Source organism: Coregonus clupeaformis, chromosome 2, assembly GCF_020615455.1.
Source record: "Coregonus clupeaformis isolate EN_2021a chromosome 2, ASM2061545v1, whole genome shotgun sequence".
NCBI lineage: Eukaryota > Metazoa > Chordata > Actinopteri > Salmoniformes > Salmonidae > Coregonus > Coregonus clupeaformis.
In genome coordinates, this window is record NC_059193.1 from 12,569,256 (window position 1) to 12,580,635 (window position 11,380).

General features: G+C 46.7%; 1 protein-coding gene across 3 annotated transcripts in view; it reads right to left on the reverse strand.

Annotated features, from left to right (window-relative positions):
* LOC121587455 (beta-synuclein) overlaps positions 1-10,754 on the reverse strand; it is a 46,738-nt gene extending 35,984 nt beyond the window's left edge. For 2 of the 3 annotated variants that reach the window (XM_041904384.2, XM_041904373.2), the window contains exons 1-2: positions 10,629-10,754; positions 2,638-2,779 (exon numbers count right to left, since the gene is read on the reverse strand). In XM_041904384.2, coding sequence (XP_041760318.1) covers positions 2,638-2,758 — 121 coding nt within the window. In that variant the 5' untranslated portion in view covers positions 2,759-2,779; positions 10,629-10,754. The remainder of the gene's footprint in view (positions 1-2,637; positions 2,780-10,628) is intronic. The other variant, XM_041904395.2, reaches the window with a different exon arrangement.
* Between the last annotated feature and the right edge of the window lie 626 nt (positions 10,755-11,380).

The following is an 11,380-nucleotide window of genomic DNA, read 5'->3' on the forward strand; positions in this document are numbered from 1 at the left end:
GGATGTGGCCTGTGAACCAGGAGTTTCCTAACACCCACTGTGTTACGGTATAACTAGGCCCTCAAAGAAAGGCCTTATGATATATGTCATGTATTGTCATAAATAATACAATTTTAAAGGCTAACAAGGCTGGTGGAACCATTCTAGGATTCTAGGTTCTAGGAAGAACCCTCCAAAGATAAAATGGTTATTTGAAGAACCCTACATAGAGTGTTTTAGATAGAACCCTCTGCCAAGGGTTCTACCCAGTACCAAAAAGGGTTGCCCTATGGGGACAAACCGAAGAACACTGTATGGTTCTACTTAGCACCTTTTTTTCTAAGAGCGCAGATGGCCAAAGTCACCATGACTTCCTCAACTGGGACAATATTGACCAATTGATTAATACGTTGATTCACTGATGTACCTCATACAATCAGGCATTGTGTACAGAAGAGATCAGACTCAGTCATGTTGTCAGAAAACCATTCGGAATCCCCTTGTCAAATATAATGTCATAATGTCATAATGTCATAATGTCATAATGTTATAATTCCTTCATTGTGGACACCCCTTCAGTGGATTCTGCTATTTCAGCCACACCCGTTGCTGACAGGTGTATATATAATCGAGCACACCGCCATGCAATCTCCATAGAAAAAACATTGGCAGTAGAATGCCTTACTGAAGAACTCAGTGACTTTCAACATGGCACCATCATATGATGCCACCTTTCCGACAAGTCAGTTCATCAATTTTCTGCCCTGCTAGAGCTGCCCCGGTCAACTGTAAGTGCTGTTATTGTGAAGTGGAAACGTCTAGGAGCAACAACGGCTCAGCCGCGAAGTGGTAGGCCACACAAGCTCACAAAACGGGATCGTTGAAGAGCATAGCGCGTACAAATCATCTGTCCTCAGGTTGCAACACTCACTACCGAGTTCCAAACTGCCTCTGGAAGCAACGTCAGCACAAGAACTGTTCGTCGGGAGCTTCATTAAATGGGTTTCCATGTCCAAGCAGCCGCACACAAGCCTAAGATCACCATGCCAAGCGTCGGCTGAAGTGGTGTAAAGCTCGCCGCCATTGGACTCTGGAGCAGTGGAAACGCGTTCTCTGGAGTGACGAATCACGCTTCACCATCTGGCAGTCCAACGGACGAATCTGGGTTTGGCGGATGCCAAGAGAACGCTAAATGCCCGAATGCATAGTGCTAAATGTAAAGTCTGGTGGAGAAGGAATACTGGTCTGGGGCTGTTTTTTATGGTTCGTGCTAGAACCCTTAGTTACAGTGAAGGGAAATCTTAACGCTACAGCATACAATTACATTCTAGACGATTCTGTGCTTCCAACTTTGTGGCAACAGTTTGGGGAAGGCCCTTTCCTGTTTCAGCATGACAATGCCCCCGTGCAAAAAGCGAGGTCCAAACAGAAATGGTTTGTCGAGATCGGTGTGGAAGAACTTGACTGGCCTGCACAGAGCCCTGTCCTCAACCCCATCGAACACTGCGAGCCAGGCCTAATCGCCTAACATCAGTGCCCGACCTCACTAATGCTCTTCTGGCTGAATGAGAGCAAGTCCCCAAGGCAATGTTCCAACATCTAGTGGAAAGCCTTCCCAGAAGAGTGGATGCTGTTATAGCAGCAAAGGGGGGACCAACTTCATATTAATGCCCATGATTTTGGAATGAGATGTTCGACAGGCAGGTGTCCAGATACTTTTGGTAATGTAGTGTATCTATGAACACATCTTGTTCATTTGACAATATGCATATTTTCCCTGTACATTATGTCCATATCATAATGCCCTGCATATAATGTAGACTGCCACTGACAAACTCCTCCTTCCATAATTTTTTTGTGTACAATCCACAGTAGCCTACAGAATGAATCCACAGTAGCCTACAGAATGAATCCACAGTAGCCTACAGAATGAATCCACAGTAGCCTACAGAATGAATCCACAGTAGCCTACAGAATGAATCCACAGTAGCCTACAGAATGAATCCACAGTAGCCTATAGAATGAATCCACAGTAGCCTACAGAATGAATCCACAGTAGCCTACAGAATGAATCCACAGTAGCCTACAGAATGAATCCACAGTAGCCTACAGAATGAATCCACAGTAGCCTATAGAATGAATCCACAGTAGCCTACAGAATGAATCCACAGTAGCCTACAGAATGAATCCACAGTAGCCTACAGAATGAATTCACAGTAGCCTACAGAATGAATCCACAGTAGCCTACAGAATGAATCCACAGTAGCCTACAGAATGAATCCACAGTAGCCTACAGAATGAATCCACAGTAGCCTATAGAATGAATCCATAGTAGCCTACAGAATGAATCCACAGTAGCCTATAGAATGAATCCATAGTAGCCTACAGAATGAATCCACAGTAGCCTACAGAATGAATCCATAGTAGCCTGTAGTAGCCTACAGAATGAACCCACAGTAGCCTACAGAATGAACCCACAGTAGCCTACAGAATGAACCCACAGTAGCTTGGCAGGCGCTCTTGATATGCATGCATTACATTGAAGCCATGGACATCACAGGGACCAGATAATCCAATTCAGATTGATTTCGGTCTTACGTTCTAAAGGTCGGTCTTACGTTCTAAAGGTCGGTCTAACGTTCTAAAGGTCGGTCTTACCGATAAACATGGCGCCTTCCTTAGTCTTTTCAGCCGCCAGCGCGGCTCCCTCCTTAGTCTTCTCTGCGGCCATAGCCATGCCGTCTTTGGCTTTGGACAACCCCTTCATGAAGACATCCATCTCGACCCTGGTACTGGAGATCTAGTGAGATGCAAAGGACCAAGAATCACCTTCCATGTAGTCGATTGTTAGCCTATAGTCCTATACCGTAGTAATGGGGTAGGCCTAGTACTAGTTACATGCTAACGGATAGCTAAATCGACTAAAAATGACAAATAAAACGGTATATGGTCCTGAAACAGAGCATTTTAATTATGTATGATTAATTATTGTATTATTATAGGCCCTGCCGTAGTTATATAGCCTCCATGGTGATGGATAGCCAGCCCTGCCCTAGTTATATAGCCTCCATGGTGATGGATAGCCAGCCCTGCCCTAGTTATATAACCTAAATGGTGATTGATAGCCAGCCCTTCCCTAGTCATATAACCTCCATGGTGATGGATAGCCAGCCCTGCCCTAGTTATATAACCTACATGGTGATGGATAGCCAGCCCTGCCCTAGTTATATAACCTCCATGGTGATGGATAGCCAGCCCTGCCCTAGTTATATAACCTCCATGGTGATGGATAGCCAGCCCTGCCCTAGTTATATAGCCTCCATGGTGATGGATAGCCAGCCCTGCCCTAGTTATATAGCCTAAATGGTGATGGATAGCCAGCCCTGCCCTAGTTATATAGCCTCCATGGTGATGGATAGCCAGCCCTGCCCTAGTTATATAACCTCCATGGTGATGGATAGCCAGCCCTGCCCTAGTTATATAGCCTCCATGGTGATGGATAGCCAGCCCTGCCCTAGTTATATAACCTACATGGTGATGGATAGCCAGCCCTGCCCTAGTTATATAACCTACATGGTGATGGATAGCCAGCCCTGCCCTAGTTATATAACCTACATGGTGATTGATAGCCAGCCCTGCCCTAGTTATATAACCTCCATGGTGATGGATAGCCAGCCCTGCCCTAGTTATATAGCCTACATGGTGATGGATAGCCAGCCCTGCCCTAGTTATATAGCCTCCATGGTGATGGATAGCCAGCCCTGCCCTAGTTATATAACCTCCATGGTGATGGATAGCCAGCCCTGCCCTAGTTATATAACCTACATGGTGATGGATAGCCAGCCCTGCCCTAGTTATATAACCTCCATGGTGATGGATAGCCAGCCCTGCCCTAGTTATATAACCTACATGGTGATGGATAGCCAGCCCTGCCCTAGTTATATAACCTACATGGTGATGGATAGCCAGCCCTGCCCTAGTTATATAACCTCCATGGTGATGGATAGCCAGCCCTGCCCTAGTTATATAGCCTCCATGGTGATGGATAGCCAGCCCTGCCCTAGTTATATAACCTCCATGGTGATGGATAGCCAGCCCTGCCCTAGTTATATAACCTCCATGGTGATGGATAGCCAGCCCTGCCCTAGTTATATAACCTCCATGGTGATGGATAGCCAGCCCTGCCCTAGTTATATAACCTCCATGGTGATGGATAGCCAGCCCTGCCCTAGTTATATAGCCTACATGGTGATGGATAGCCAGCCCTGCCGTAGTTATATAACCTACATGGTGATGGATAGCCAGCCCTGCCCTAGTTATATAGCCTCCATGGTGATTGATAGCCAGCCATGCCCTAGTTATATAGCCTCCATGGTGATTGATAGCCAGCCCTGCCCTAGTTATATAACCTCCATGGTGATTGATAGCCAGCCCTGCCCTAGTTATATAACCTCCATGGTGATTGATAGCCAGCCCTGCCCTAGTTATATAACCTACATGGTGATGGATAGCCAGCCCTGCCCTAGTTATATAGCCTCCATGGTGATGGATAGCCAGCCCTGCCCTAGTTATATAACCTCCATGGTGATTGATAGCCAGCCCTGCCCTAGTTATATAACCTCCATGGTGATGGCTAGCCAGCCCTGCCCTAGTTATATAACCTACATGGTGATGGATAGCCAGCCCTGCCCTAGTTATATAGCCTACATGGTGATGGCTAGCCAGCCCTGCCCTAGTTATATAACCTCCATGGTGATGGATAGCCAGCCCTGCCCTAGTTATATAACCTCCATGGTGATGGATAGCCAGCCCTGCCCTAGTTATATAACCTCCATGGTGATGGATAGCCAGCCCTGCCCTAGTTATATAACCTCCATGGTGATGGATAGCCAGCCCTGCCCTAGTTATATAACCTCCATGGTGATGGATAGCCAGCCCTGCCCTAGTTATATAGCCTCCATGGTGATGGATAGCCAGCCCTGCCCTAGTTATATAGCCTCCATGGTGATGGATAGCCAGCCCTGCCCTAGTTATATAGCCTCCATGGTGATGGCTAGCCAGCCCTGCCGTAGTTATATAACCTCCATGGTGATGGATAGCCAGCCCTGCCCTAGTTATATAGCCTACATGGTGATGGATAGCCAGCCCTGCCCTAGTTATATAACCTACATGGTGATGGATAGCCAGCCATGCCCTAGTTATATAACCTCCATGGTGATGGATAGCCAGCCCTGCCCTAGTTATATAACCTCCATGGTGATGGATAGCCAGCCCTGCCCTAGTTATATAACCTCCATGGTGATGGATAGCCAGCCCTGCCCTAGTTATATAATTGATAGCCAGCCCTGCCCTAGTTATATAACCTCCATGGTGATGGATAGCCAGCCCTGCCCTAGTTATATAGCCTCCATGGTGATGGATAGCCAGCCCTGCCCTAGTTATATAACCTCCATGGTGATGGATAGCCAGCCCTGCCCTAGTTATATAGCCTACATGGTGATGGATAGCCAGCCCTGCCCTAGTTATATAGCCTACATGGTGATGGCTAGCCAGCCCTGCCGTAGTTATATAGCCTCCATGGTGATGGATAGCCAGCCCTGCCCTAGTTATATAACCTCCATGGTGATGGATAGCCAGCCCTGCCCTAGTTATATAGCCTACATGGTGATGGATAGCCAGCCCTGCCCTAGTTATATAGCCTCCATGGTGATGGATAGCCAGCCCTGCCCTAGTTATATAACCTCCATGGTGATGGATAGCCAGCCCTGCCCTAGTTATATAACCTCCATGGTGATGGCTAGCCAGCCCTGCCCTAGTTATATAACCTCCATGGTGATGGATAGCCAGCCCTGCCCTAGTTATATAGCCTCCATGGTGATGGATAGCCAGCCCTGCCCTAGTTATATAACCTCCATGGTGATGGATAGCCAGCCCTGCCCTAGTTATATAACCTCCATGGTGATTGATAGCCAGCCCTGCCCTAGTTATATAACCTCCATGGTGATGGATAGCCAGCCCTGCCCTAGTTATATAGCCTCCATGGTGATGGATAGCCAGCCCTGCCCTAGTTATATAACCTCCATGGTGATGGATAGCCAGCCCTGCCCTAGTTATATAGCCTCCATGGTGATGGATAGCCAGCCCTGCCCTAGTTATATAGCCTCCATGGTGATGGATAGCCAGCCCTGCCCTAGTTATAAAGCCTCCATGGTGATGGATAGCCAGCCCTGCCCTAGTTATATAACCTCCATGGTGATTGATAGCCAGCCCTGCCCTAGTTATATAACCTCCATGGTGATGGATAGCCAGCCCTGCCGTAGTTATATAACCTCCATGGTGATTGATAGCCAGCCCTGCCCTAGTTATATAACCTCCATGGTGATGGATAGCCAGCCCTGCCCTAGTTATATAGCCTACATGGTGATGGATAGCCAGCCCTGCCCTAGTTATATAACCTCCATGGTGATGGATAGCCAGCCCTGCCCTAGTTATATAACCTCCATGGTGATGGATAGCCAGCCCTGCCCTAGTTATATAGCCTCCATGGTGATGGATAGCCAGCCCTGCCGTAGTTATATAACCTCCATGGTGATGGATAGCCAGCCCTGCCCTAGTTATATAACCTCCATGGTGATGGATAGCCAGCCCTGCCCTAGTTATATAACCTCCATGGTGATGGATAGCCAGCCCTGCCCTAGTTATATAATTGATAGCCAGCCCTGCCCTAGTTATATAACCTCCATGGTGATGGCTAGCCAGCCCTGCCCTAGTTATATAACCTCCATGGTGATGGCTAGCCAGCCCTGCCCTAGTTATATAACCTCCATGGTGATGGATAGCCAGCCCTGCCCTAGTTATATAGCCTCCATGGTGATGGATAGCCAGCCCTGCCCTAGTTATATAACCTCCATGGTGATGGATAGCCAGCCCTGCCCTAGTTATATAGCCTACATGGTGATGGATAGCCAGCCCTGCCCTAGTTATATAGCCTACATGGTGATGGCTAGCCAGCCCTGTCGTAGTTATATAGCCTCCATGGTGATGGATAGCCAGCCCTGCCCTAGTTATATAACCTCCATGGTGATGGATAGCCAGCCCTGCCCTAGTTATATAGCCTACATGGTGATGGATAGCCAGCCCTGCCCTAGTTATATAGCCTCCATGGTGATGGATAGCCATACCGAATACAATAAGAACTGTCCATGGTGCTGAAAGCAGCGCTTCTCTATCTGAATTATATTCGGTATGACTCGGTTATGGACTGTAGTTGATTGATTGACAGATTGTTCAGGACAGTCAATTGAAATAAATCATTAGGCCCTAATCTATGGATTTCACATGACTGGGCAGGGGCACAGCCATGGGTGGGCCTGGAAGGGCATAGGTGATGGATAGCCAGCCCTGCCCTAGTTATATAACCTCCATGGTGATGGATAGCCAGCCCTGCCCTAGTTATATAACCTCCATGGTGATGGATAGCCAGCCCTGCCCTAGTTATATAACCTCCATGGTGATGGCTAGCCAGCCCTGCCCTAGTTATATAACCTCCATGGTGATGGATAGCCAGCCCTGCCCTAGTTATATAACCTCCATGGTGATGGATAGCCAGCCCTGCCCTAGTTATATAGCCTCCATGGTGATGGATAGCCAGCCCTGCCCTAGTTATATAGCCTCCATGGTGATGGATAGCCAGCCCTGCCCTAGTTATATAACCTCCATGGTGATGGATAGCCAGCCCTGCCCTAGTTATATAGCCTCCATGGTGATGGATAGCCAGCCCTGCCCTAGTTATAAAGCCTCCATGGTGATGGATAGCCAGCCCTGCCCTAGTTATATAACCTCCATGGTGATGGATAGCCAGCCCTGCCCTAGTTATATAACCTCCATGGTGATGGATAGCCAGCCCTGCCGTAGTTATATAGCCTCCATGGTGATGGATAGCCAGCCCTGCCCTAGTTATATAACCTCCATGGTGATGGATAGCCAGCCCTGCCCTAGTTATATAGCCTACATGGTGATGGATAGCCAGCCCTGCCCTAGTTATATAACCTCCATGGTGATGGATAGCCAGCCCTGCCCTAGTTATATAACCTCCATGGTGATGGATAGCCAGCCCTGCCCTAGTTATATAGCCTCCATGGTGATGGATAGCCAGCCCTGCCGTAGTTATATAACCTCCATGGTGATTGATAGCCAGCCCTGCCCTAGTTATATAACCTCCATGGTGATGGATAGCCAGCCCTGCCCTAGTTATATAACCTCCATGGTGATGGATAGCCAGCCCTGCCCTAGTTATATAATTGATAGCCAGCCCTGCCCTAGTTATATAACCTCCATGGTGATGGATAGCCAGCCCTGCCCTAGTTATATAGCCTCCATGGTGATGGATAGCCAGCCCTGCCCTAGTTATATAGCCTACATGGTGATGGCTAGCCAGCCCTGTCGTAGTTATATAGCCTCCATGGTGATGGATAGCCAGCCCTGCCCTAGTTATATAACCTCCATGGTGATGGATAGCCAGCCCTGCCCTAGTTATATAGCCTACATGGTGATGGATAGCCAGCCCTGCCCTAGTTATATAGCCTACATGGTGATGGCTAGCCAGCCCTGTCGTAGTTATATAGCCTCCATGGTGATGGATAGCCAGCCCTGCCCTAGTTATATAACCTCCATGGTGATGGATAGCCAGCCCTGCCCTAGTTATATGGCCTACATGGTGATGGATAGCCAGCCCTGCCCTAGTTATATAACCTCCATGGTGATGGATAGCCAGCCCTGCCCTAGTTATATAGCCTACATGGTGATGGATAGCCAGCCCTGCCCTAGTTATATAGCCTCCATGGTGATGGATAGCCATACCAAATACAATAAGAACTGTCCATGGTGCTGAAAGAGCGCGTTTTAATTCTCTATTCTGAATTATTTTTATTCGGTATGACTCGGTTATGGACTGTAGTTGATTGATTGACAGATTGTTCATATAAGGAAATCAGTCAATTGAAATAAATTCATTAGGCCCTAATCTATGGATTTCACATGACTGGGCAGGGGCACAGCCATGGGTGGGCCTGGAAGGGCATAGGCCCACCCACATGGGAGCCAGGCCCAGCCAGTCAAAATGAGTTTTCACCCACAAAAGGGCTTTATTACAGACAGAAATACTCCTCAGTTTCATCAGCTGTCTGTGTGACTGGTCTCAGACGATCCCGCAGGTGAAGTAGCCGGATGTGGATGTCCTGGGCTGGCGTGGTTTCATGTGGTCTGCGGTTGTGAGGCCGGCTGGACGCACTGCCAAATTCTCTAGAACGACGTTGAAGGCGGCTTATGGTAGAGAAATTAACATTGAATTCTCTGGCAACAGCTCTGGTGGACGTTCCTGCAGTCAGCCTGTCAATTGCACATCTATGGCATTGTGTTGTGTGACAAAACTGCACATTTTAGAGTGGCCTTTTACTGTCCCCATCACAAGGTGCACCTATGTAATGATCATGTTGTTTAATCAGCTTCTTGATATGCCAACACCTGTCAGGTGGATGGATTATCTTGGCAAAAGAGAACTGCTCACTAACAGGGATGTTAACACATTTGTGCACAACATGTGAGAGAAACATTTCTGGGATATTTTATTTCAGCTCATGAAAGGTGGGACCAACACTTTACATGTTGCGTTTATATTGTTGTTCAGTATATGTAACAAGCTTTCACTGTTTCCTCTTTTCTCTTTCGTTGTTTCCTTGTAATACCATAGCTGTCACTTTGTGTCTAGGCTGTCATTTAAAGCGATGACGGAAGAATGGGGATGGATAGAAGCAACGCCTCCCCGCCCATTTCACCGTAGGCTACGATAGCCGAATCCTCTGCCATAGAGCAGACATTATAGTAAAGGACGTTATTCACTCAACCGCCCAACAACTTCCTTCCCTTTCTCCAGTGGCTTCAAATATTCACAGAGAGAGAGAGAGAGAGAGCGACAAAATATTTCAATGAAATAGTTAAATGGTTAAATGTGCACGCGCTCATTCATTATTACTCACTTTGTAATATTACTGTCAATGGCGGCGGCGAGCCGAGGACAAGACAGGAAGTTTGCATTTGAAACAGCGCCTGTCTGATGCACGTAAAGTCTATTTAAACAAGCGCGTTACATGACCTGGAATCTAGCCGAGCCCTGCTACTATATGTGGGGGAAGGGGAGAGAAGAAAAACGTCATCACAGTCACCAAGGAGAATATGTATTTTGTCAATAAATATGTATGACTACAGGGTAGAATACGACATATAACAAATATTTCGATTTTTTTTAAAAATCAAACACACGATTAAATCAATCATTTCGATGTGTTAATATTATTATAGTTATTAGGCTACTACACCTTATAGAGAACGCTCATTCAAGGAAATTATGTGTCGAGTACAATTTTCTCATCAAATGCAACAATTGCACTTTCGGTCTTTCATTACACTGATTGAATTCAACGTGTTGGTTATCTTTAATTTACACGGATCAGTTAAATACATATTTGTAGCATTCAATAAGTGTAGATATGTTTTCCATACAACCTCCAACCCGTTTCTTCTTTCTCTCCACGCCGCCAGACACAAATATCACAACAAACATCATGAAATCCACATATAAAACAACCTCTTACCTTTTTTACTAAAGTGACTTGTTTCCTTAAGGTTGTATTGCCCAGTTGATTGAAATATCGTCTGAAGGGGATCTGCTATCAGAGACGGATCGCTAGGTAGGTGGGCCTTCCTCTGTCGACCAATAGGGAGCGGCCGACCACGTAGCCCCCTTTTCATTGATCGTTCCAACAGCACTAGACTTTCTGCTGTCTAACGGTTAACTACGTTCGCTGTCAAACGTAAGGAACGAAGATCGTTCTGCTGTCAAACGTAATCGTTCTGCGTACATTCGCTGTAAGAACTTCGTGTTCTGCTGTCTAACGGTTAACTACGTGTTCTGCTGTCAAACGGTTAACTACGTGTTCTGCTGTCAAACGGTTAACTACGTGTTCTGCTGTCAAACGGTTAACTACGTGTTCTGGGTGGTCGGATCGACGGGGATAATGGAAAATAAAGCTTTAATTCAAGAGAGCTCACCGTTTATGACAACCCTCTTTTATTTTCAATGTTAGTCTCTTGTTGACTGCCACATTTGTGGAGCACTTATGAAGCCTGCTGTGGGCTATATCTCTTCCATTTCCCCCTTCCCAGTCCGTTGCCATAGGCTACACCATGTACACTATGTAATGAAGCGGATAGAATAAAATGTATAGAACAGCTGAATCATTTCAATAATAATTAACTCTGATAAGTTTTTATTTATTATTATTTTTTTACCAAATGAAGGGCCTAGTAGTAACAACGCAGAACCTGTGATGTGACGTCCTGTATA